This window comes from Lepidochelys kempii, chromosome 3 (assembly GCF_965140265.1).
Source record: "Lepidochelys kempii isolate rLepKem1 chromosome 3, rLepKem1.hap2, whole genome shotgun sequence".
Taxonomy (NCBI): domain Eukaryota; kingdom Metazoa; phylum Chordata; order Testudines; family Cheloniidae; genus Lepidochelys; species Lepidochelys kempii.
In genome coordinates, this window is record NC_133258.1 from 83,570,640 (window position 1) to 83,598,218 (window position 27,579).

Below are 27,579 nucleotides of genomic sequence, written 5' to 3' on the forward strand. Positions count from 1 at the left end.
GCTTGAGCCCAGTCTACACATATAAATTACATCAATTTAACTAAATCAGTGCCAACACGTTGTGTGGACAGTCTGAAGTTGGATATTGAGTTAGCTTAATTTAATTGCTTAACAATGTCCTCCATTATTAGACTGATTTAAGACTGTCTGTAGAAAGGACTGGTACAAATTTAAGTGAATAAATTTAGAAGCTGATTTAACTAAATGAGTACAATTTCCGTAGTCCAGCTCTTGAATTGGATTGTTGGGTGGATAAGTGGGTCAATGAGAAGTGCTTTGTGTCTCTTACAAAGTGACCTGCAGAATGAAAATGTTTGAAAAACATGTGATTAAATTTAGTCAGGTAAGTCCCCTTGGCTGCACTTCATGCACTCCACAATCTCTTAAGAGCATGAAGTGTGGCTTTCCATCCCTTTTTTGCAGTCCTATCATAGATAGGATGAAAATTCCTTGTTCTTATCTGACTGCCTCTCCTGTAAACCTGGCCAAAATATTTTCTCTTCAACCACCTGAACAGTCCAATTGAAAGCACCCACCGCGATTTGGGAGAGTTGGGATGACAGATAGCATTTTGCTGGGAATAGTTTGGCAGGCTGCTGGCACTTTCTGTGACCGCCTTTATTGAGAGCATATGATGCCAAGAGACTTTTGGAAGAGCAGAGCATTCAGCCCTGGCACATAGGCCAATGAGTTCATAGTTCCCCATCTCCAAATGGTGCAGCTGTGCACCCTTTTGTTGTGTTTACAAAATACTTGTAACCCTTTGAGTGCCCAGAAACATCAGTAGCTGAATTGGCCTTTGAGAAAATAAACAAATAATGTGGTATTGGATAAACAAAACAATTAGTGTCAGGACTTTAGTGCTACATAGTGGTCCCTGCTGCTGGAGGAGACCTATGTGGGCATAAAAGCATGTGGCTTATAACAGTTACCCTGTATAGAACTAAGCCATCGTCTCAGTGGTGTCTGATTCAATTGCTGGTTCTCATTTCTTGCTCCTTGTTCTGGCAGGGAGTGGCGGCACTGAGAAGACAGGCCACACAGCTGTTGGAGAAGCTGAGGGGAAGATGACTTGCTGTTGTTCACTCCTATCTTTCATTTAGAATGGCATTGAGGCTGGACATGGCTGGTCATGATGTGGGGTGTGGGTTACTGGGGTTATAAATAGAGAGCTCAGGGGAATGAGAAGGGAAAAGGCCCCAGGTTGTCTGTCTACTGTCCTTTCTTAAAGTGCTGGAAACTGCAGATTTTATTAGTTATAATGACCGTTTATACCAATTATATCACTCTCTCCTCCAGAAGGATCCCAGACACATTTTATACAATTATATCGAGGAATTACTTCATCCACCACTGAACTGTGACCACCTTTGATGTTGACAGCATCTGCTTCTCCTCCCTTTGAGCCCTTTAGCCTGTGACTTTGCTTTGAATGAGGACTGTCAGAAGATTTTTTTTCTTTTTTAACCTGAATCCTCTACATGTGGTATTGCCATCCTCCTTAGATAAGAAGCCAATTGATCCAAGAACGTAGTTTAAAACTGGATGCCTTCCAGAGGGTGGACGAACTGCAGTATCAGGTTTACGACTTGGAAGCTGTAACATCCCAGAGAAACTCACCCGCAGGTGAGGGAACACCTATTTCTTTTAAAATGATATGGAACATCCAAACAAGGCCAGTAGATGTTTCCAGCCTAATTGTGTGGCTTGGGTACTGTACCACCACCCGGATTGCCAAAATGGCACATGCCTTCATATTCACCAACCCCCACCTACAAAAATAGATGTTTTCTCTCCCCCCTTCATTCCCCCTCTTTTTTCTTCTTTTTCTTCTCATGTGTGAAGAAGGCCTGAAAGATGGTTTTGGTGTTTTGGGGGTGGGTGGGTTTTGTTTTTATTTTTGCTTGTTTTTTTAACCTTAGCACCATCAGGAATATAAATACTGCTGTTTTTACTGGAAGTCTCTTTGGAGAACAAGAGAATAGGAGTTGGGAGCTTTCTCGGTTCTTGGTTGGAGGAGCAAGAATTTTGAAGCTTTAACAAAAAGATTATTTTTTCTTCCCAGCTGTTTTTTTATAACACCTGTTTAATTCAAAGTGCTTTAAACAGGTTGATGAAAAATCCCCACCCCTGCAATTGCTCAAGTTTCACTTCCTTTCTTCTTGTGATATCAAAATCCTGCTAATTCTTCAATCAGCTGTAGAATCATGTAGAAAATTGGGATGGCCAAGACCTGAATTTTTAATACACTAAATACAGGGAAAAATCCCAACCTTCCAGGCCTTCTTTAAATATTATGAAGACTAAAAAAATGACATCCAGTTCTGACATACCAGGGTACAATCCAGACCAATGAGTAGCTTTGTCACTCCTGCCCTGTAACCTAGGGTGCCCTTTAGAGTGCTTTGCTTATGTAGCCTCCAACTTGGACTGCTCACAAACAGCCTCCAGCATGTCCAGCTATGTCTCTGTGTGTGCTGCAGCCAACCAGCCCCTGTGGGCTCTTACCAGCCTTAAAGATTACCACAGGGTGACACCAACACACTCCCAGTCCCAGATTTTCCCCCAGAAACCTATGTCCTGTACTGCCCAGCCCTCTCCTGAACAATACAAATATATTAAGTCTGTTATTCCCTTGAGGGAATAATATGCACACAACTTATTACCCCAAACGGAATTACCCAAACACTTCGACTTAAACACACTGGACTAGATAAAACAATAAAACAAGTTTATTAACTACAAAGAAAGATTTTAAGTGAGTACAAGTAATGAGGCATAAAAGTCAGAAATGGTTACCAGAAAAATAAAGATAAAACGCATACTGGTGGCTAACTTAAGAAACAGTATTAGATTCAAAGCAAAGCTTTTTTTACCACATGCTTCAGAAAATAACTGACCAAAATTTCCAGTCAGGACCCCTCCCCTAGAGTCCAATGGCTGCTTCCTTTGTCTCTTCAGATGCAGTGAATGTGATGAGCAGGGAGAGAGAGAGGTGCGCTGGGGTGTTTCTCTCTTTTTTATAGTTTCATTCCGTCTCTTGAAAACATTGCCAGCTGAGACAGTGTGTCTGTGTGGAAAGATGTTCCCTGCTGGGATTTTTTGCTGTACATTCGGTAGTTGCAGGGTTGATTTGCAACTCATTGTGGGTTTTCCCTTTCTAATGCATTATTTCAGTGCATTTAATCAGAGATCTATTTGTGTTTCCACTGAAAGGTTAAGAGGAACAAAGTGAAGATTTCTCTAGCCACTGACTTTCAGAAGAAGCGATGTCTAGCATTTCAGAGACAGCAGAGGGTTCTGATCTGGCAGCAAATTCAGCCCTGCAAATTCATTGCAATATAAAATATTCCTGATACTTCCGTTAGTTGCTCACCCTTACATCTTCACAGAATTCTAGGGATGCCATTAGAACTGCTGAGGCATATAAAGCTTTTCACCTCTAGGTTGATGGTAGTGACAAAAAAAATTGCCCAGGTCAATAGTCAATGGAAGCGTCCATATGATGGTTTTTTCGTTGTCCTATGTGAAAAGAGGTGTTCGAGTCATCCATCAGTTCACTTCACCAGATGTTCACTTCACCGAAGTCACTAGAGTTGGCATGGCTGTGTAGTCTTTAATAGAGAGGACAAAAGCTGGATGGGCTGCCATGGAGCCGTAGCTCCTTTTGGTGGTCCCTCTACATCAGGAGTGAAACATGTTGGTAGGACAGTACGGGGAAGCTTGTGCTGTTGCTGCCCATGCGGCATCTGTTCTGAGGGGTAAATAAAAGCCCTCCGTTTCCAGTAGTGTAAGTCAGACACCTTTCATAAGCACTGAAATTCACACGCAGTGTTAAGAATATTAAACTGCCTTTCCAGTGTTAGTAGAGATGAAACATATGGCCAGCGTAAAAACCAACCGGGCAAGTAAGGATGAGTACATTCTGAACCAACTAGAGCTAGCTCTCTATGGGCAAATCAGACACACAGGATGAAAAGAAGTGAAAATCAGCTTGGACATTTCAAAGTATTTGGCTGGCAGGGAGTTCCCATTCTTCAACCTGCTGCATAGCTAGAGAACTTGTCTGGAGAGCAAGGCAAAGCCTTTGTTTAAAATGGAGCCTGCCTCAAAATACAGACATTCCGCAGATGTCTGTCCCCAAATACTAAAAGGACATGCTTTTTTCTAGCTTCTTCTTGATGATTATGGTGTTAATTGTGTACTGTATTATGGCTGTTGTAATTTATTTCTTTAAAAAGGAATGAAGAAGTCCACTAATCTGATGTCTTATAATGCTAGCAGCGTAAGACGTTCTTTATCAGGTAATAAACCAATACAGAATAACTATCACTTCCCACCCATTTGCAGTAATGCACTTTGTCAGGAAAAGCAGGCTCACAGAGTGCAAAGGTTTGTATTTTTTATTAATTTGAATAAGGCTGTATTGTCTTTAGTTGTAATATCAAGCCCTAAAGTAATTGCATGCATTACCCTTCATTCTAGTATTCATATTCATCTAGGGGTGACAAGCATACAGTTGCTGTATCTCTATCTATTTAGGCTGTATTTGAAACCACAGCCAGGTCTTGACACTCTCATGTGATCTGGTTACAATAAACACAGTTGAGTTGTCCACATAGATGCTTTAGTCACAGCACACCCAACTGTCCACCATGCTGCCTATCAGTGCTTTCTGAGAAAATCTGGCCTGTTGCCATATTGCCTCAGATTCATTTGCCTCAGCAGGGGACACAGGACAATACATTCTGGGACGTCTTGCTGCACAAAGATATGGGAAGGAGGAGGAGCACCCATCTCAATTATACTGACGTAGGGTCGTATCTGTATGGCAAAATAAGTGCTATAATTAGTTTACAGAAACATAGTTAGGTATCAGTCAAGGCTGTTGGCACGGGTGACATGTGGCAAGCTGCCAGTGGCTACTAACAGAATATTAACTATGCTGTATGTGGAGACAATCCAAGATTAGAGCTAATCATATGAGTAGCTGGTTAGAAACTCAGCATCTGCTTTAGAGATTTCTGTGGCTAACTGGACCAACAGTCAATTAGGGAAGTTCCTCTGTCCGTGTGAAGACCTAGTGAAGGGAAAAAACTAAGCTAACACTTGAAATTGAAGAAACACATCATCTTTCATTTTTGATTCTGTTGCAATCTAAGGGATAATGACAATAGTGCTTTGGAGAAACTATTTGCATATAATGGATTATAGAGTTTGGATCAGCAAAGATCTGCTTCACTGATCTGTCCACTGATGGTGGAATATATGTATGACTCCCTTAGTAATGAGACTTTCTCTAAGCTGTGACAGGGTATGGGCTTTGATGAACTTTTTATGCAGAAATATTGTGGCTATTTTTAATTCTGCACATTCTCTTAGAAACTATACAGGAACCGCTATGCAGTTAGGACAGGACTAAGAAAGAAGTTGCTTACAGTTCTGTATGACTGTTAACATCTGTATTTTTGAGAACGAGTGCTTTGTGTATTTTTGCTAAAGTCAAGTTCTGCTGTAACTCCACATTATTTATAATATAGGTTCTGCATCCTGGGCCCAGCGCACAGTGCTCTCAGCATCAACTCTACCTAGGGATTACAAGCAGAATCCTTTGACTCCAGATCCCAAAGGTAGCAATGTAACATCTGGAAAGACTGAACGGCCAAAGACTGTGAGTAATGGTGGATTTGGTAGTGAGTGGTAAAAGAATGTCAGTGAAGTTTGTGAAAAATGAATTGTGTTGAGTCAGTCTCTAGGTCTGGACATTAACAGTCTAATGCCCCTGAAAGATCTGGATTAAGTAGTAGAATAGGGGGAGTGATATAATTGAAGGCTTCCTCTCACACCTGATTCACACACAGTCCTTATACACTGTTGGCTGATTTCCAGGGACTTGTTAGGCTTCTAAGGGACAATGTGTCAGGGAGGACCACCTATGCTAGAGGGTGCTGTGCCAGAGTCAGTAACTTCTGAGAAGAGCAGAGGAGGTGGTGTCTTACAATGAATCCTGCCCCTCTTCAGCCAGGAACCTGCCCCATTCCTGGTCAGCCTGCCTTCTGCAACCACTTCCCTTTGTTTCAGACTAGGAAGCAGCAGGAGAGAAATATGTGCCTGCAGGACAGGCTGGGATGGGTTGCTGATCAGGATAAATCCACTCATGCTCAGTGTAATTACTGCACAGACTCCTTCTGAGGGTTAACATTACAGCCCACTCACTTAACAATTGCAGGTGCCCAGCAGATGGAGGAACAGAGTGATAGATGCTTTCTTACCAGACCTGGCTGAACACACTCAACCTCCCAGCCTCATGCAAACAGGCTGGCCCAAAAGTGAGCTGAAATGTACTTTTGATTAAAATCAGAGGGTGTTTTCAGACCTATGCATTGTAACTGATCCAGCTAACATGGAGTGGGATAATGAAATTTATGCAAAGCCAAACTGATGTACAAAGTAACAAGTGCTCTGACTGGGCCCTGGTCTACACTATGAACTTATAGCAGTATAAATATGTTGCTCAGGGGTGTGGATTTTCCAGTTATACCAACCTAACTCCCAGTGTAGACAGTGCTATGTCGGGGAGGTGGAGTACCTACGCTGATGGGAGAAGCTCTCCTGTTAGCGCAGACACCATCTTCATGAAGCGCTACAGGGGTGCAGCTGCCCTGCTGTAAGTGTAGACAAGGCCCGGCAATCCTTTATTGGTGTGAACTGTGAAAGGCTTTTTTGTATTATAAAGATTGTGCATATTTGGCAATATGGTTAGATATAGAGAACCCCCACAATATTAACCACATTCCAGGATTTGCTATGAAATTTTGTTTTATATAAAAGTAAATCATTCTGCTGGCCAACCTTCCATGGGAGAAAACAAAGCTGAGTACAGCATGCCAAATATGGACATAAAAAATAATCCCCCTCTAGAGAACAGGAAAAGTACTGTAAAACAAAAGAAACATCAGAGAGGGAGTGGGATGAAGGGGCTTATCCTGCTGTTCAGTTAACACTAGAGCTGGTCAAAAAACAAATTATTTTACAATTTATTTTTGTTCTGAATTAGAACAAACACAAAAACAATCAAAATATTTGGTGCAAAGTAATTTTAAGAAAGAATCCAGAGAATCAAAACAATGTTTTGAAAAATTCCAGGGAGCAGGGGATTCTGGGCAGGAAACCAGGAAGACCTGGTTTCCATCAAAAATTTCTATTGATTAGATACATTCCTGTGAAAAGTTTCAATTCTAGTGAATCAGCATTTTCCAACAAGCTCTAGTTATTACCTCCTCTTTCACTCATCACAGAAACTGATGTTCTGGGACTTTCCTATTATCTAAAAGATGGTGATGAGAAAAGCTTTGTTCAGTGTAGTCCTGAAGCCTTAAAATGCCACCTGTCCTACTGACAGGAGTGTGTAGCCTGATCTATAGTGTGAGTATTAATTATATTGATTACCTAAAAATTCCCAGGTATCATTTTGACAGTTGACAGGTCCTTGGCCCAAGAGCAGGCCCAGTATTATTAAAATTACTATATAGTTGGGAATCCCAATGTGCACAGCTGCAACACTCACTATAGGAACTCTTCTATATTTCCAAATAGTTTATTAATACATTTAGTGAAGTCACACACACTCACTCAGTAAGATAGAGACACTACAGAACGTACATCCATATACTCACACCATTCCTTGCAGGACGACCTGAAAGACTCATCTTCCTCATCACGAGTGGCCATCGTTTTGGCCTCTTCCAAGGACTACACCTCTTTCTTACCCCACAGGCTGGGATGCAACCTTTATAATATGTTACACTGATGCTACTATATCTAAAGCATACTCAGTAGGGGTTTTTCCCACTTTTTCCCCTACATATATTTCCCTCATCCTACTAATGCTGAGGTGTCCTCCTTCAACAGGTTAGTATACTGATAGATATGATCATGAGCTGAAATGGTAATTACATCTATCACCTGTTCTTAAGCAGATTTACAGTTATTACTTGTGTTCCTTGCAGTAGCACTTACTGGAACATTCTAACTCCTACCATTAAGCAAGCTCTCCTTAGTTCATAAAATCTAAAAAGTAACTGTTGATCTACGCCAAGGGTTATGGCCTACTTAACCACACTTATGCTTCAGCTCATGTCTTACAGGATACAGACATGCCAAACCTGTGGGAAAAAAAAAATGCAGAAATTGGGTTTGTTTTTGGCTTGTCTCTTTTTTTTTTTTATCAGTTCCTGGCAAGGAGGGGGTAGGGGGGGGGAAAGAGAGTCAGGGGTACACAGCAGGTCCACCACAGTCCCAGACGGCACAAAGGGGGCATCTAGTCACAGAGAATGTTGGGGTTCTTAGGGATTGGCTTGTTTTGAAATGGGATTAGCTTGATTTCTGGCTTATCACATGAAAGTTGGCAACTGTGGATACAGTAGGTTTCTTGCACTACAGTTGATAATAAAAGCAGCTAAATATAAGGCAAGGCAGTGAATATAGTAAAGGCAAGCCTATGGGCTACAAGTGTCATTTACAAGAGCTGTGTTATTTAGTGGAACTGATCCCATATAAATAGTGTAGTTCTAAGTCTCCAGGACTGTACACCGCTTGTTCAGTCAGGTACTGCCAAGTATCTGTCTACCTGTATAATTCAACCAAATAATATTCTACTATGCAAGAATGGACATGGGCTGTTTTTGCCCATCCACTGATTTCTCTGTGCCTTAAGGGATGCAGTCTTTGGAACTAAAGCCTGACCATACTGCCAATGGACCACAATAATCTGCATAAATTTAGATCAATGTCCATTTGTTTCCACGGGGTGCCTTTAGCATAAAGTAAGTAAAATGGATCTGCCTAGTGTTACAGCTGTGTCATCTATATTCTCTTACATCCCTTTCCTCTGTCATCTTCTCACCTGTGATCTGAGGACAGCTGAATAGTGGTGCTTCCCTGCCACAGGTCAAGCCAATCCAAGCTTGAAGCAAGGCTACTATGACAAGACTCTATACTACTACAGGTTCTCAGCTGGTGTTTTTTCAGGTACCAAGGCAGAGCCTCAGCAAAGACACTTTTTCAAAGACAATGGATGGCCTTTTCTTTCACAGCATTATCCTTTCTGTAAAACACAGATCAGACTAGATGAAATAATGGTCTCTTCTGACCTTAAAAATCTATGAAACTAAGGCCTACATCTTCAGAGGTATTTAGGTGCCGTAGAGACACATGCTATTGTAAAGAGCAAAAGTGAAACCTGAACCTAAATGTCTGAGTTGGGTCAAAACTGTCCCTCTAGCCCAGTATCCTGTGCCAGATGCTTCAGAAAGAATGAACAGGGCAATTTATCAAGTGATCTATCCCATTGTCCAGTCCCACCTTCTGGTTGGCAGAAGTTTAAGGACACCTAAAGCACAGGGTTGCAGCCCTGACAGCCTTGGCTAATAGCCATTGGTGGACCTATCCTCCATGAACTTAGCTAATTCTTTCTTGAACCCAGTTATATTTTTTGGCCTTCACAATATCCCCTGGCAATGATTTCCACAGGTTGGGCAAAAAAGTACTTCCTTATATTTATTTTAAGCCTCTTGCCTATTAAGGACATTGGGTGACCTGGATTCTTGTTATGTGAAAGGGCAAGTAACACTTTCTCCACACCAGTCATGATTTTATAGACCTCTATCATATCCTCCCTTAGTCATCTCTTTTCTCAGATGAAGAGTCCCAGTCTTTTTAATCTTTCCCCATATAAAAGCTATTCCACACCTATCATTTGTTTCCCTTCTCTGAACCTTTTCCAATTCTAATGTATCTTTTTTGAGAGGTGTTGACATGATCTGCAGAGTTTGTGTGGCATATTTTCTGTCTTACCTGTCCTTTTCCAAATGATTCCTCCATTTAAGCACATTTTCAGAGAACTATCTACAATGCCTCCATGATCTTGTGAGTGGTAACAACTAATCCAAGTGGAGTTAAATGTTTGTTAGGGAATTTTATAACAAGGCAGCCATACTGCCTAGTGCACGCTCTTTCCCATTGTTTGACCTATGTTAATTTATCTAATACCAGCGTTGTCATTTAAAACACCACCAATTTTAATACTGGGAGTCCCAGGGAAACAGGCTAGGATGGAATATGCTTAGCAGTACCATAATTTGTCAACAGCGAATGATATTAGGACAATTAAGGCCAAGGTCCATTTACAAGTAGCAGTATTTACAGTTAAGGACAGAAGTTAGTGAAAAATAGAATATTCACCCATTAAGCAATGATATTACTTTGTTTAAAAACTTCAGTAACAACTTGCTGGAATTATTTATTTTGTGTTACAGGTTACTTCCCATAACCTTTACATTGTAATATGAAAATAAGAGCTGTAACATTCTAGTGGCAATGACCGTTAATTTGTTTATATGTAAATTTTACTTTTCATCCATTGTTAAATTGATACTATTACTAGTGTTAGGGTTATGATGTTTCCAAGTCTGAATCAGTTATGGTTGGTATATTTTTCCATATCATTCCTTAAGCAATGTGTGTGGGTCTTAAATAGTAACCCTTAAAGGTGGAAATGCTTATGTGTAGAAGGAGTTTGTAAGGCTATTGTACTGTGGCCCTATGAGTTAAAACTGGAAGCTTGCTATGTTAAGAAAATAGCCCTGAAGCTTACTCAGATTGTTGCTTAAAATTAACCCCCCCTTCCCCACCCCCAATCACCTCTGTTTACTATGATGCTGCTAGCATTATTGGGTAGTTTTCTATGGCAGCAGGCTCCTGAATTCCACAGGATACGAGTAACAGACTCCACTCTCCTCAGAGGAGAGTTTAGGGTGTGTACTCACACCACTTTAAGAATAACATTTACAAATTAAAAGCACTTACTAACTCTTCCCCTTATTCCCAAAGAAGTTCATAGGCTGTCTTCACTGCAAAACATCCCTCAAGTAGCACAATAATTGTGTTAGCAGCAGATGAGTTGTGCTACCTCAAGCTGCAGCACATATTCCCTCAGGCTAGCTGACAAATTAAAAGCATCAGCTGAAAGGGAAAGGAGAGAGAGATTCAGTTAAGGGATAACACTTTAACTTTTAACTTAAGTCTTCACTGTAGAGTTACAAGTCGTGTTAAAATCCCAGTATAGATGAGACAAGTTGTTGTTTTAAAATGTTAGCTGCTTGAGGCTATGCCCCAGCATTTGCCTCTAATAGTTTAAAACAACAACTTGCCTTGACTACACTAGGATTCAGTAGATTTTTGTCCTAGCATAGGAATAGTCAGTGAAAGAAGAGTGACTAACATCTCACATTACTGCAGAGATGTTGCAAACTCTGCCAGTGCACATTAGAATCCAGCATCAGGTGCCCTTCCCTCAATACCATGAACGGTGTCCAGTGGCTAGAGCCCTAGCCCAATCCATGTCTGTCACATTCTTCCTGTGTGACCTTGGGCACATTAATCACAGGTTCTTTTACAGCTGGAAAATTTAGTACTAATCTTCCTCAGAGGGGCTAAGATGAGTGTCAAGGATTACTACTCTGCAGGAGCAGTTTCACTAAGATTCACCCAGAAGGCTGAGAACACTCGTTTAAAAGCCACAGAATGAGAGACAATATTTACAAATAGAATAAAACCAAAAAATTCATTCAATAAATGTGATTTTATTTGTCAATTTGGTTTTCTGATTAGATTTGTTTTGCATTTCTTCCACTGAAGACAAAATACAAACAATACAGCAATGTCTGCAAGGAACATTCATAAGATATCAGGTTTGATAAATATATATTTGCACAAGGTGGTTTCAGGAACAAGTCAGATGATAAACAGCTTGAAAAAAAGTCACTACTGTTCAGTGCTTAAGCTCTGATTTAAAGAGGCAGCCTAATGGCAAATAAAACTACCCCATGGAGACAATTTAAGGAAGCTACCTTCTGCTTCAAAACACAACTAAGAGGACCTGAAAGTTCTGTTAGTCACATGCTAGTAGCCAGCACAGACTACCTGGCACTGTAATTTTGCAAGGAAGCTGTCTTAATTTTAACAAAACACAAAACAAAAACCATAGCAAGGCAGCCTAAGCACATGTCTGGCAGCCTAGACTGAGTTGCCAGACAGAAACTAAGTCCTAGCTATGATTTTATCAGCAGCATATGGAAGTTAGTCTGTCTAGCAAGGCAAGCATATAGGCTGCTGCACAAAACTTACACCTTCCTAGAACAAGACTAAACCTATAGTTCTGCAATAACTGTGCATTACAAAATTAGAGCTTCCTTAAGATTGACATCAATGGCACCAAGATCCTGGGTTTCTTAAGTCTTGGTAAGTAGCAATTGCTGACACCAAAGGATTATTTTAGTAACTAAGGCAAGTTCCCCCCATTGGTTTTTCCAACAAATCTGAGGCCAGAGATTTTAAAACAATTAAGGCACTTGAAAAATGATTGCTTAATGAGCACATTTTCTAACATAAATCAAGATCAGTGTGAGACTAATTCAGTTACTGTGTAAAATTTTGCTAAAAATGCTTTAATCAACTCCAGGTTTAACTCTAGCTTTGTTTTCCTTAAGTCTCCTGTAGCCTTTTGCTGCAAGTTTCTAAGACCAAAATGTTAGACAGAGCTTTTAGAGAATTAGGCACAATACTAAATAAAACTGTTTTATGAAAAGTGGGAGGTCTTATTTGTCACATTATAGAAATAAGTGCATAGAGCATGTTCCTCTGCCCAAATTAAGTTACAAAACAATTTAAGGAGAGGGGAATGACAGACTAAATGATTTTACAATATAAGGCCAAGGATACACCATCCAATCCAGACAAACAGTGCTTGCTGGAAGTTGGGTGGTCAGTCTGTTTAATAAACCTGAGCTGACTGCCTGGCTTTTGTCAGGAGTACATTAACCTGAAATTCTCTGAAGGTACAGCACTGTCTGGTAACAATTTTATATAGCAAGTTTAGTTTTTTATGCAGCATAACAAAGTGAATGCTTTCCAAGGCAGAAGAGCATGAGGAAATAAAACTCACTGCAACTAAAATGCTTTTTCATTTACTTAAGTTATAAAACCCATACATTGCCATGACTTAATTAGTAATCATGCTGTCAATGTTTAAACACCCAGTTTAAGGTAAACATTTCAATCATGCAAGTCAGTGGCTGCATAAGGCTATAGAATTTCTTCAAAATGGGGATAAGGAACACCATCCATTTGAAATTTAGTCAATTTTAATAGTTAAAAAGTAGTTTTTCAAGTGCTGAGCCTGCCCAATCCATTTCCAACATTATCTTATATTGTTTCACTCCCATAGTGCTGCATCAAAGGCCCACATAAAGAGGAGGAGAAAGTGTTTGTAGGCAGTGGAGAACAGTGAAACTTACTATGCACAAAGCAAACTGTTTCTCTGTTCTAGTAATCTTGAACACCTCTAATAATCATAGATAACATTTTTTCAGACAAGTATGATTTAAGTTGGCGCTCTTTTGAAGTCAGGAATGTGAAATTATGCTATAGCCTTCCTATGCCTGCCTTGTTACAGGCCAGAAATAGTTTGAGACAAGTGAAAATTTAGTTCACCTTCAAAATTAGTCCAATATCCCAGTCCCTCATTCACAAAAGAAGTCAACCTCTCAAAAGGTCAGAAAATAAAATGTTAGCCATGTTTTTGTTGTAGTGAATGTTGAGATTGGAAGGGTGTACTCTGCTTTACTCTATTAGGCTAGTACTGCATCAGCCTTTAACTTTGATACAAATAAAAATGGCACAAGCATTTGAATTTGCAACCCTAACTTTCTCTCTTTAAGGCACTGGACTTTATTTCCTCTTACATGGAGGGGAAATATTCTCACCACCCTTTCAGTTGTAACAACTAATGGCCAAATTTAAGAAATTAATGTGCAATACAATTCCTGGTTGGCATCTTTAATTCTCATATAGAAAAATATGGGTATAGCATTATTTTCTTCCAATAGGATATTTTATGAAGACAGTTTCTACTTCTACAAACCTTTGTTAACCTTCCTCGCAGTACACTACAAAAGCCACAAGCTAGCACAAATGGTATTTCACTCCCAGAAGTCAGTCACTGATAATTCATATGTTGATAAAATGATAGGGATACCGCACTTATGGTTGATTAAATTAGCCTCCACAATCATCATCATGAGATTGTCTACTCAAGACTGTTACCACTGAATACAAGAATCATTGAGAGTCTACATTTGGCATGTCAAGTTTAAAAAAAAAGAAAAGTCCCACAGCTGCAGCCACTAAGGAAAAACAAGAATCACAAGGACTCATGCAGCATATGGAGTACCTCTGCTGAGCCAGAGATGATTCATACCACCTCTTGCCAAGTACAGTGTTACAAAAATATCATCCTTTCAAAAAGTCTTCTTTTGGAGATTTAAAGGATATTCTGAACTGTGGTGTTCCATGTGGGACAGAGAATATATTTTGTTTCAGTGAACTACAGGAGTTGGGCTACTAGTCCATTGTAAAATGACAGGCTCTAGAGAGTATGATAGTTCCGATCTTTGGACTTGCAGAATTTATACAGGAAGAAGATTACAGCCTGCAGACCCAGAACAAGGACAATCCCACCAATGAAACTGGCAGCATCAAATGTAGACTTGTGAGGAGCTGGTTTAGGGGGACTCTCAGTAGTATGGGTTGTACCTGTTAAATAACAAATTAATAGATTATAGTTTAACAAGAGGATGTCACATTTACAGTAAATATTAGTACAGAATTTGGGGTTTTCCTTCTTGTACTATGAATCTGTTCAGTAAGAGGTTTGAGATTAAACACGGATTAAGAAAGCACAGTGTGTATGCCTGACAACCCCTAAGCATGACATTTGCCAACACAGTTCTTCACTTCCTTCCTTAGTACTCCCAGGTTTGAGGATCTAAGCAACATTTACAGCAATGGCTTTCAACCTGTGATCTGCAGCCTATATCTAAGATTTCCAAAGGGGTATGCACCTCTATCAGGACTCCCACAGAAGGCCAAAAACAATTTTCCTAATGAGGTGAAACCCTTTCTTCTGCTCCCCGCCCTAAGCTATTGGTTCTGCTCATATTTAGTGAATGACCTTACTAAAGTCAATAAAATCTCTGCTTGAATAGTCTCCCATCTGTTAAATAAAATCTTCTAGTAATGTGTAACTAAAAGATTTAGATCTACCTCATCACAACGCACAGGGCATTGTAGCCATCACCAAATGGATAGGCTTTTAAAAACTACCTCCCCCTTTTGAATATATTTCATTAGGTGGTATAATTTCAAGATCTAGCCTTTTAAGTTGGCTCCTATTGTTGTTGCCCAACACATGTTAGTGCAGTGTTTCTCTACAACTGGTCCATTGATCAGCACCAGTCCCTGAAATCTCCTCAACACAGTTTAGGAAGGAGCAAGCCAGTCCCTGGTATTAAAAAGATTGAGAAACACTGCATTAGAGTATTTTACCTTAACCCAGGGTGTCGGGAGTGCAATATTTTAACTCAGTCACCGGACTTCACAAGTTCCTCTCGTGAAGCTATTCTTAACATAGCTGAAATGAAGCCAAACTATTAATTTAGCCAATTCACTTATTTTGAAATTTCACTGAGCAGTGTTTGTTACTGTCAAGGCAACATCTCACAACTGATATTCCACCCTGATAAAAGGTGATTGTGGCATGCAAGATCATGACTTTCTGGCATACCTGCTGTTACTATTCTTCACTACTTCCTGTCACCTAAGTAACATTTTTATTTCCAAATAAGCTTTTTCAAATAGGAAGACTTAATTTTTTTTTTAAAAACTTAAACTGTGACAATAAAAGAAAAAAGTTACCTGGTGTACTGACTGTTGAGAGAACTGGAGTACTTGAAGCAGCAGATGAAGCAGCAGGTGAAGTTGCACTGGTGATGTTAGCTGTTTTGTAGAGAAACGTCTGTACATTTTGAACTTGGAAGTATCACTTTTGTAAGTTCTATTTTTGTAATTGCTTCAGTTTTTATAGGTTATCATCTCACTCAAGCAAGAACAACCACCCTTAAAAATGCAGACTATGTACACATAGAATAGAGGTACTTATGCTGTGAAGTTAAGTAAATTTTTTATAGACAAATTTGTGAGCTGTTACTACATGTATATTTAAAATTTAAGTCTTGCTGCAGTATAGTTACCTGAATACTTAAGGCTCTCAAGCTATTATAAATGGATTTAGTTCATTAGACAGTATAGTTCTTTATTGTGTGTGGAGCACCAACATAACTGTGATATTTGAAACATCTAAAATATTTGAGACAACTCCCTCAGCTAGAAATCTGTTTCCCTTACACAGTAGAACTTTAGTTTTATGAGCACTAATCTTACGAATAAGCAGTTATATGGACCAAATTTCCTGACTGGGGAAAAAAAGTGAGTCACAACAAAAATGATGTAGATGAAGAACAAGTTGACTTCCCTTCATATTCCCATGTCTTCAATCACTGGCAATTCCTTTGTAGTGGTTTGTAGGACAAGACAGTTGTGCATTGTACCTACTTAACTGAGATGTTCAATTTTATTCCCAATTAGTTTGTAAAACAAGGGTTCTACCAAAGTTTGCTTAAAGTTATCTTACTTAGCCCAGTATCAGTTCATTACAGCAAATATTTCTTTTTTACCTGTGGTAGCATTAGCAGCTGTGGTAGCAGCAGTAGATGAATCTGTGGAATTGTGTGTAAAAAATAAAAACTTACAAGATTGTAACAAACATAAAACAGACTCCCATTTAAGGATAGTAAAATGCTTAATGGATTATGAAGGCTATTGTGAAGTAGCAAAAAGATTGGAAGAGAGTTCACTGCACTAGAGTAACACTAAACTGTGGGAGCAGAATACCTCAAGCAAACAAAATTGAGACACGCATATAGTGTAATTCAAGCCAGAAACAGACTAACAGAGGCCAAGCCTGGACTCTCACCACAAAGCTCAGCACAAGTGTTATGGAACGTTCCAACCAGCTACCGCAGACTCTGAAGAGTTGCTGTGGCTAACTGGTGGGTGCACACCCAGGCTTTGGATCTGGAAACTGGGCAGGATATGTAAGATTTAGGCATCCAGTTCCCCTTTGTGTCTTCAAAAGTCTTCCCATAACAGTTCAAGTTCAATTTGGAGCGAGATTCCACAAGCAGGTATGCATTTGCTCTGGCTTGCTGGGTGATTAAAATATATATTGAAAGGTGGGACATCTTCAGTGGTCCAAAAGGCTGAGTTTAAATAAAGCTCTCCTTCCAGTGAGTACCAGAAAGTAAAACCTGAGCATACAGTCTAAGAAGCTGTTAGAACTTTTAAAAAAGAATTTGGTTAATAAAAGCAGTTTGCTATATATGTTCTAAGTACTGATGACAATGCATGTTATTTGGGGCAGCAGATTCATTAAGATTCCTTTCTAAAGGGGGCCCCTACCAAATTCCCAGGATACAATCTAACAGCTCTTGGATATGCAGGAGTCAAGTAATACTTGGTATAATGGGAGAAACAGGATCACTGCAAACCTAATAGGAACCGATTGGAGTTCTACTACTCATTTGACATTGTCATGTTAAACTGCCAGTTAAGTGCTGTTTTACTAGAAAGTGGTTTACTAAAAAGTGGCATTCTGGGGTTCCATATTCACCTTAGTGACTCCAGGGCAAATGCAATCAGTTTACAAAGAGGTTTTTCTAATTGCTAGTCCCTAAAACAATCTGAAATTAGAAGTGAAGTACAACGTTTTAGTCCTGGGTATTTTTAGTAAAAGTCACAGACAGGTCACAGGCTGTAAACAAATCTTCATGGCCCAAGAACCATCCATGACTTTTACTAAAAATACCAGTGAATAGAACTGGTGTGTCTGTGTGTGCGGCTGCCCAGGGCCCCCGTGGGTGCTGGAGGGGGGTTTGGCAGGGCCAGCACGCTCCCTACCTGGCCCATGCTTATCCTCCCGCCACCCCAGTACAGCTTGGGTGTGGGAGGGGCATAGGACAGGGTGAAGCAGGCTCTGGGTAGTGTTTACCTGGGGGTCTCCCTGGAAGCTGCAACATCCCCCTCACTCAGCTGCTAGGCAGAGGCATGGTCAGGCAGCTCTGCATACTACCTCTGCCTGAAGGCACCTCCCTGCAGCTCCCATTGGGTGTGGTTCCTGGCCAATGGGAGCTGCAAAGCTAGCATTCTGGGCCTAGGCAGCTCACAGAGCTGCATGGCCATTCCTCCACCTAGCAGCTGAGCAAGGGGGATGTTGCTGCTTCTGGGGAGACCCCCACGTAAGTGCTGCCCAGAACCCACCTCACCCCATCCCATGCCCCAACCCCCCCCCACACACCCAAACTCTGCTGTTGGGGGGTGGCCCAACTTGGATTTTTTTTTTTTTTTTTAAGTGAAGTAAGCTCCTTAAAAGGCAACAATGTGTACGGTGTTAGCATACAAGAAAGCATATTTTACTCTTATAAATGTAAATCTAGGTTTAACTGGACAATTCTCTTAAAGCTTACATACTATACAGATTTATACAATTGGGGCTTATACAACTGATACAAGGTAGGTTAGTGGAGGCTGGTAACTACAGCACTGGAAGTTGTAAAGAATAGGAAGACTGTCTCAAATAGAGGACTCTTAATGCAGTCTTTTCCAAGTTAACTTAAACAATATCCAGATACTTACAAAAACACTCTGAAATGGTAGTACAGTTAAGTCTTGTTGCATTTTCACAAGAAAAGTTTGATCCTGTCCAAAAAAAAGTGATATCAAGGAGCGGTAGGAAAAGGTATTTTTATATTGACAATTTCTCAGAAATGAATATTATGCTTTATCAATTACAAATTATGTTATCTCATAAAACGTCTTAATGTTCTATGGGGGGATTCCCTGGGGATGTCAGTCTCTTGGCTATTAGAATTAAGACGATTTCAATGGACAAGATTTAATACACGTGAATGTGTTCCACCATTAATGACATTAAGTATGTTTTTGTAAAGCAAAAGTGAACAGTAACATTAACTCACATAAGCACTGTAAGCAATCCCTGTAATACCTCTTGAAACATATTCTACTTACAGATACCTGCTTATGTACCATTTTGAAAAAGGTATGTGGATATAAACAGTCAGACAAGTTTAAATAAAACATTAAAAGCACCATTTAGTTTACTGTTACTATGTTTGAAAAAAAACTAGGGCAAAAATACTCCAGGCCCAGTTCTGTGATACTGCACAATGACTTCCACCAAGAATAAATGGAAGTTGTGCGATATATCTAAAGCAGAATTTAACCTCCAATTTAAGAGGAATTCATATTTATCTGTTTTGATCAAACAGACAATCCATATTTACATAGCAATTTAGTGTTAATGTAACCTGTTGAGAAGTTTCAAGACATTTAGCACACTTATTTGTCCTTATTTAGCACACTTATTTGTCTCAAACAGGCTGTCCACAATGCTTCAAATTTTGTCAGAAAATTCTGGAAAGAGACTACATATACTGAATTTGTAGTGGAAAGAACCTTTTGAGAGCAACCCAAAACTGGGCTGGTAATGTTTGAGACTTGCTTTCCATTAACTATGGAGAGAGATCCTCCATAAGACCTTACATGGGTAGTCTACATAACCATGTATTATCCCATCACCACTACCCTCATTTCCTCCTCTTGTTCTAATTGTTTCATCCACTTCTGTGTTGCATGTTTAGAATCTAAACTCATTGGGGAGGGACTGTCTTAACACAATGTTTGATCAGTGCCCAGAACAATGGGATCCTAATTCTGATTATGCCTTCTGGGCACAATATAAAGAAATAGGCTAACTTACATAAAAGGATTGTCTACTGCCCAGTCTTCTCTTGGGGCACTTGAGATCAGGACTAGATTTAACAGTTCTGTGGGATAATCTCAAAAGGGACTGCAATGTTGGAATGCTTGTCAACTTTAACACGTCAAGGTCCATCCATAACCTCCTTACCAGCAAGACAAAGTAACTAGTTTACTGTCTTTTGAGAAGTCTGCTGCACAGTTAGTAGCTAAGATTTTCTATGGTGCTTCAGGTACTTTGGTTAGCGGGCCTTTAAAAATTCTGTATTTATTTGTATTTTGGGCATAATATTCAGCTGCCTCTGGGTAAGAATTTAAGATTAGTTTAACTTTCATGTCTAAGTGTTTGTAGTTTGTGTCCATTTCTGTTTTGGGATCTTAACAGTTTAGAACAATTTTAAGATAGTGTTGCTTTTCACTATGTTATCCACCAAAACAGAGTTACCATCCATCACCCCTTGTAAATGTTTGTGAAATCAGACCCAAAGACATATCTAGTTATTGAATATTAGTTTTTCCAGATGTTTACCTTGGCACTGACTCCACTTGCATTTTGGAATAGCGCTATTAACACAGTCACTGCAGGTTTTAAGATCTGCACAGCTGGCTGAAAGAAGGAAAACATTTAATTATGGGCCAGTTTATCATTATCAGAAGAGCAACTCTCTCAAAGATAACGGGATTAGTTTTCTAGCATTTTTAAAAATCACAGATCTCAGTTTTCTTATTAGCACCTATGAATTGAGGACCTCCATAACACCCTCAAAAGTGTTTACATATGAACTGAATCAACTCCCCAAAGCATCTTTATTTTCAGATAAGAAGCTGTAGCACAGAGAAGTGACATGCCTAAAATCACAAATCCCTGGCACAGAACCCAGATCTGTCAACACCTAGTCTTGCGGTCAACCCATAGGATTATCTTTTTTCCTCAAGTATTGTTAGTGACTCCAACTACACATGTATTAGGCTCAAATAGATTCAAATGCACTTTACTCCTGGTCAACAATACTATTGCTATTCCAATGCTATGCCCCAGAAATGCCAATTATACCTTATGTAGTGGTCTCCAAATATATTTATTAAAGCTCATAAGCATCTAAATAGAGAACAAAAATGTACAAGAGCAAAAAGAACTAAGGGTATGCCTATACAGCAAATAAAAATCCACAGCAGGGTCATTGCAGTGGATTTGGATTCACAGGGCTGGGGCTGCTTCACTGCTATGTAGATGTGTGGGCTCAGGACTCTAGGATCCTGCGAGGTGGGAGGGTCCCAGAGCTCAGGCTCCAGCTGAGCCCAGAAGTCTACACAGCAGAGAAACAGCCCTAAAGCCTGAGCCCGAGCCAGCTGGTATGGCCCAGCCAGGGGTTTTTCTTTGATGTGTAGACGTACCCTAAGTCTGCCAACAAGACTTCAGAGGAGTATTTTGAACTCTCCTGAAAAATGATCCCTCACTCTCACAGATCTTGGGAGACACACCAGTCCTCGCTTACAGACAGCAACCTGAACCTGAAGCAACCCCAACCTGAAGCAAATACTCTCCAGCAACCATACAACAAAAACACTAACCCAGGAACCTATCCTTGCAACAAAGCCCGATGCCAACTCTGTCCACATATTTATTCAAGGGACACCATCATAGGACCTAATCACATTAGCCACACCGTCAGGGGCTCATTCACCTGCACATCTACCAATGTGATATATGCCATCATGTGCCAGCAATGCCCCTCTGCTATGTACACTGGCCAAACCGGACAGTCTCTACGCAAAAAAATAAATGGACACAAATCTGACATCAAGAATCATAACATTCAAAAACCGGTAGGAGAACACTTCAACCTCTCTGGCCACTCAGTAAAAGATTTAAGGGTGGCAATTTTGCAACAGAAAAGCTTCAAAAACAGACTCCAACGAGAAACTGCTGAGCTTGAATTAATATGCAAACTAGATACCATTAACTTGGGTTTGAATAGAGACTGGGAGTGGCTGGGTCATTACATATATTGAATCTATTTCCCCAAATTAAGTATCCTCTCACCTTCTTGTCAACTGTCTAAATGGGCCATCTTGATTATCACTACAAAAGTTTCTTTCCCTCCTGCTGATAATAGCTCAACTAATTAGCCTCTCACAGTTTGTAATGGCAACTTCCAACTTATCTGTATCTTCTTACTCTATGTTCCATTCTATGTATCCGATGAAGTGGGCTGTAGCCCACGAAAGCTTATGCTCTAATAAATTTGTTAGTCTCTAAGGTGCCACAAGTACTCCTGTTCTTTTTAACAGAAAATAAGAGTCAGTTAAAGACTTATGGGATAAAGCAACAAAACGGAATTAGTTAATGCTGGCCTAATTGGTATAAGCCCTCATTTGTTACAATTGTACCAAAAGAGCGTGGACATTTAAGCACATACAAGTAGCTGATAAAACAAGTATTAAAATTTGACTTTTCCATACTCTAGAACTCTATCATGGCTCCTGAAGTGGACAAGTACTATACAATGCTATAGAGAACAACAGTCTAAGCATTAATAGGAATAATTGCAACTAGACCTGACAGCTGTGGATGGTAAGAGATGAAAACGTCCCTCAGGGTTCAAATGCCAAGGTTACTACATTGCAGAACTGGAAATCCTGAATACCAAGACTGATCTTTCCTTTCTGCTTAGCATGCATCTTCACTCATATGGGGTCTGTTACTAGTAGTTGGAGATAGTGGGGAGCAAAGATACTAGGTAACTGAAAACCAGGAATGGCTTATAGGACAGAGTCCACCCACTCTTACTGGGTTTCTCAACAGGTGTGACCTGATACTTCTGTTTTTGTAAATAGAGAGTCAGCTTGTCTAACTTCACCCTGCTTATTTTTTGGAATACTAAGATCTCTTAAGGTATATAGCATATGCAATGCTTGACTAAAAGTGATGTACTGTTTTTCTTGGAGAAACTAACGGCTTCTCCACCTGAGAGTGAACACATCTTTTAATGCTGAATCAGAAGTCCAGTTGTAATTAGAGATTATCCTTAGACTGGAACCAGACCAGAAATGTCCCGTCACTTGGATATGCACCCATGTCCTATGTTGCTCATGTCTATCAAGATGTCAGTCAGCAATGGTTTCCACATTAAAGTATGCCACAGATACTACTGAGATCAAATCATCCAGCCTCTGAAGCTGAATCTGAGCAGACATCTGCTGACTCAGATAAATCCTCTGCCAGACTTCAAATGTACTGGATCCTGTCCTAGAACAAGAAAGCTTAGAGCCGAGCTTTGTCTTACAGCCCCAAGATACCTGCAGACATCACTCTTGAAAAGGCAGCTCTTGCCACCATATAAATTAAAGGTAATTTATTACTTGAAGTCAAGGCATTCACCTGGCCTGAGTGACCTTTCACATTTCCTTGTGAAGAGACTTAGTCACACTAAGCCATCTGCACGGACATTTGGCAACGTAGACCTGGAAATCCACATTTTGAGGTGAAAGTATAGACTGGTAAATCCTTCAGCCACATGAAGGCTGCAGCAATGAAGCTCGGGATTCTAGGGTCTTGAATTCAGCCCTTTCTTCTGGATAAGGCTGCCTCAGAATTATGAGAGGGGTGTCTTACTCAAAGACATTGTTGCCTATTTCTCCACTTTCCAGGAAAAAGGGTTCCTTACACCTTTTCATCTTTACCAGCTCAACACCACAATGTGAGGACACACCAATCCTATTCACATAGGAAAGCTGGTCCAGTTACCCATCAATGACTGTCACAATTCCTAGAGAGGCATGGATCCAAAAAAATCAGTTCAGTCTGCAGGTTCTCCTCTTCTGTAGAGATTGTGACAAAGTTCCTCCTCTGTCTTAGTGGGTCCTGCGCTTATTGGTGGATTTGCTTACCTCAGAGGTTCACAGCAGCCCTCAGTTTGGCCACTTCGTGGCTCAAATCTGCTGTTCACTCAGTTAGCCTCATCACTGGCCAGCATAGGGAAAAGGAAGAAGAACAATCCCCGCAGTCTCTGCTGATCCACCTAGTGGATCGGGGAACAGGCCAGAGACCTTCCCCTCTGATGGAAGCCACAGTCCAGGTCAATTCCTCTGGTATCAAGTAGAGAGTTGGGGGGGATGGAGGGAACCTGGGCCCACCCTCTACTCCAGGTTCCAGCCCAGGGCCCTGTGGATTGCAGCTGTCTACAGTGGCTCCTGTAACAGCTGCATGACAGCTACAAGTCCCTGGGCTAGTTCCCCATGGCCGCCTCCCAACACCTTCTTTATTCTCACCACAGGACCTTCCTCCTGATGTCTGATAATGCTTGAACTTCTCAGTCTTCCAGTAGTACGCCTTCTCACTCAGCTCCTTGCACACACACCACAAACTGAAGTGAGCTCCTTTTTAAACCCAGGTGCCCTGACTAGCCTGCCTGTCTTAACTGATTCTAGCAGCTTCTTGATTGGCTGCAGGTGTTCTAATCAGCCTGCCTTAATTGTTTCCAGAAAGTTCCTGATTGTTCTGGAACCTTCACCTTACCCAGGGAAAAGGGACCTACTTAACCTGGGGCTAATATATCTGCCTTCTATCACTCTCCTGTAGCCATCTCGCCTGACCCTGTCACAAGATGTATATGGCTAATGACTATACCCTGAATAGAATCAGAATAGCACTCATCTTCAGATACTTCGCCTTAATGCCACACAAATAGCTTGGCACAGCACTTCAATGGAGATGGCAGGACAGAAGTTGCTGCCAAAATAAGGCATCTGAGAACAGCTTTGTTGAGGTTCTCGGTGCAGACAGCATTCTCTTTAGACTACACCATCTTTTTGTTCTGTTTGTACATTGCTTATCAGATAGGGACCCAGTCCATGACCAGGGGTTTCAGACGCCACTGTAGTACAAATATTGGAATAATAAAGTTGTGTCTGCCTGACCACTGTGGTACAAGTATACCACTGCATCATCTCAAAAATGGAACTGTCAACTTTGACCCTGAACCTGAATGACTGGAATAATTCAGTCAGAACGAGTCAGATCTTCAGATGCCATCCCAGGTTTCACAAGAGTTCTCTAAAAGGTTTCACTTTGGGGCTCCATGAAGTCAAAAGCAGCAATGAACTCCACAGAGCCTCTTGATTTCAATGCTTCTGCAGAGAAAGCTTCTCATCTCAAGAGGAACCGAAGCTCAGTACTATAGACTTAACTGACAAAAACTGCAAGTTCATAAGGTGCTGCTGACCTGCTTACATGACACAACTGGAGTAGATAATGCTACAGTGGTTTCAGCCACTCTTCAGTTTGAGGAGTGACTGGAAACTGCTCCTCTATCAAAACTGTTCACTTAAAGTCCCACATGGATTTACCCTGTCCTCTTATGCTGAAGAGGATGATGCACATCATATCAGGACACAGAATTACTGGCAGAAGTAATACAAAAATACCAAATATATGAACAGTCAATATGATTTTACCATATTAATGACTCATGTCCAGTCTCATTTTGTTTCAAACAAAGCTATAATGGCTTTTAAACATTTGACTGTATAAACAGCACTAATTTTGTCCATGTGATTACACATGCTGTACTTGGATCTACTACATTTAACTATTTATAAATAGAAGTCATGATATTTTTATTATGATCTTTTAAATACATTAAGTACTGAAATTCTCACCCATAGACATCTCTGCCTTATATTTCCCTAAATCTGATGTACCAAAACCAGTATTGAAGTGATTAAAAACATGGTAATCTAGTGGATTAAGCATAGGATTAGCAATAGTGAGCCTTGGTTTCTAATGCCACTGAATTCATGTGAGGCTTTGACAAATCACTTCCCCCACAGGCAAGTACTAATATTTACCTTTCGTACAAGGTCATTCTGAGAATGAATGTTTAAACGAAATATTGGATAGGACAATCTTCAAGTAATTATAGTTAAGGCTACAATTTTGTTAGGGATAATTTTAGGTAAAAGTCAGGGACAGGTCATGGGCAATAAACACAAAATCACAGAAGCCTGTCCTGATTTTTACTAAAAACATCCCTGACAAAATGGGGAGGGAGGAGGGCCCAGCACCCCGCCCCCCACGCCCACTTCAGAGGCTGGGAACTGCAGGAACCCCCATTGCCCAGTGGCTGGGAGAGGCGGGTGTCTCCCGCTGCCCACAGTGGCAGAAGAGCTGCAGGGGGAGGCCCTCCTGCCCCTGAGCAGCTCTGGGGTACCTCTGCTGTCGCCAGCTGCAAAGCTGTGCCTCCCCCTCCTCCTGTTCGTGGCCATTGAGCAGCTCTCGGGTCCCTCTGCCACTGGCAGCCGCGAGGTGGCCCTGGCTGTGCACAGCAGCTGAGCCACTGCAGGGGGGACCCCTGCCAGCAGCAGTGACTAGGCAGCTCAGGGGTCACCACTGATGGCAGGTCGATCAGTTGCAGGGGCTCCCGCCACCCACAGCTTCTGGGCAGAGGCTGTGGGGTCCCCCGCTGCCAGCAGCCGCTAGCCAAACCCCTGACATAATCTTAGCCTTAATTATAGTGATGCATTTCCTTGATGTAGGGAGTGCCAATTAACACTTACATAAATAAATACTATATAACAACATTAAGTTATCTAGAAACATGCAATAAACTATTGTAGATTTGAGTACCTGGCTATCAAAAACTCCAGCGTGACAGTTTATTCTCCTGACTACTCAAGAACAGGATCTGTAGCTGGTTACTCAGTTTTGCTGCGCTATTTCCTCCCAGTGGTCTTTGCACTTTTTTATACCAACTATAAATCACGGCTTCGGGAGGCAGATCTGGGCATTTACTGCCCTGGGTTAATCAAATCTGTTAAGTGGCTCTGCTTGTCCTCCTCCTGCCGTAGCAGGGGGAGCAAATGCTGCAAGCGGCGATTAACACCAGCAAGCTGCGCTTTCGGGAACTGGATCCAACACCAGAGTAAAAAAAGCTGAGTGCGCGTGCAACGGAGCCGGCTGCCGCCGAGTCTCCTGGGCAGCGCGCCGCGGGGGGGGGGGGGGGGGGCAGCGCAGGGCATTGGGGAATCACGGCGACAGAGGCGAGCTTAGGGAGACGCCCCCCAGCCCGTGTAGCTGCGCCGGTCACCCAGGGCCCCCCGCACTGGGGCGCTCCGGCTGCACTGGGCCCTGTCAGCGCCCGGCCCGGGGACGCGCTTCCCACCCCGCCTCACCCCGGCCTGGGAAGGCGCGAACTCCTGCTGGGCGCCGGGGCATGGGCCCGCCGCAGCGCTCGACTCGCGGGGTGGGGGGCGGGTGACCCCCGCCGCTTACAACCCCCGGCCCCAGGAGGAGCCGCCCCAGGCTCGCCGCGGCACCCCCAGCTCCCGCCTCACCTGCCGCCGCCGCCGCCCACCACAGCAGCAGGGCCAAGCAAGCCGTGGCGAGCAGGACCCTCGGCGTCCGGCCCATAGCTCGGTGTCTGGCTGACGGGGCGACTCCGAACCCTCCGCGACCAGCCCCAACGACGCTCGCTCTGCAGCTCCGAGCCCAGCTACGTCACGTGAGCAAGTGGGAGGGGCGTGGCGCTGACCTCTTACGTAGCAGTGACTGGCCCCGCCCTCGCTCAGGATTCGGTGCGTCCATTCGCGGCTCCTCACCCTCCACCCCTCGAGTACATGGACCAGTCCCCCAGCCGAGCACCAGGGCGGGGGCAGAACACGCCCCCTCGGCACGTGACCGCATCCCGTGATGGCCGTCCCGCCCTCGCTCAGGCGCTCCCACGCCGCTCTAGCCTCCGCGCGCCACTGCCGGGGGCTGGTGAGAGGGTGGGACAAGCCCTGACCCGC

General features: G+C 41.9%; 2 protein-coding genes across 3 annotated transcripts in view; one reads left to right on the top strand and one right to left on the bottom strand.

Moving 5' to 3' along the window:
• The window catches only part of LOC140908914 (coiled-coil domain-containing protein 162-like), a 24,608-nt gene extending 12,918 nt beyond the window's left edge, over positions 1–11,690 (top strand). The window contains exons 6-10 of the mRNA XM_073336988.1: positions 1,300–1,626; positions 4,242–4,304; positions 5,541–5,671; positions 6,230–6,329; positions 8,923–11,690. Of these exons, the coding sequence (XP_073193089.1) occupies positions 1,300–1,374 (75 nt within the window). The 3' untranslated portion in view covers positions 1,375–1,626; positions 4,242–4,304; positions 5,541–5,671; positions 6,230–6,329; positions 8,923–11,690. The remainder of the gene's footprint in view (positions 1–1,299; positions 1,627–4,241; positions 4,305–5,540; positions 5,672–6,229; positions 6,330–8,922) is intronic.
• Positions 11,623–27,289, bottom strand: CD164 (CD164 molecule). 2 transcript variants are annotated; one of them, XM_073336989.1, is made up of 6 exons: positions 27,127–27,289; positions 20,321–20,398; positions 18,649–18,711; positions 16,632–16,673; positions 15,814–15,894; positions 11,623–14,652 (listed from the first exon to the last, which is right to left on the bottom strand). In XM_073336989.1, the coding sequence occupies exons 1-6, from the start codon at positions 27,200–27,202 to the stop codon at positions 14,486–14,488; spliced, it is 507 nt and encodes a 168-aa protein (XP_073193090.1). In that variant the 5' UTR covers positions 27,203–27,289; the 3' UTR covers positions 11,623–14,485. The 2 variants fall into 2 exon arrangements, with proteins under 2 accessions (XP_073193090.1, XP_073193091.1); XM_073336990.1 differs by lacking the exon at positions 18,649–18,711.
• Positions 27,290–27,579: the final 290 nt, after the last annotated feature.

Bases quoted from the DNA above. Each gene is read 5' to 3' on its own strand.
- CD164 (XM_073336989.1), bottom strand. From the start codon at position 27,202: ATGGGCCGGACGCCGAGGGTCCTGCTCGCCACGGCTTGCTTGGCCCTG. The intron at 20,399-27,126 runs GTGAGGCGGGAG...TCCTTCTTTCAG, and splicing joins GTGGGCGGCGGCGGCGGCAG to CCAGCTGTGCAGATCTTAAA. The intron at 15,895-16,631 runs GTAAAAAAGAAA...TCTACAAAACAG, and splicing joins AGCTGCTAATGCTACCACAG to CTAACATCACCAGTGCAACT.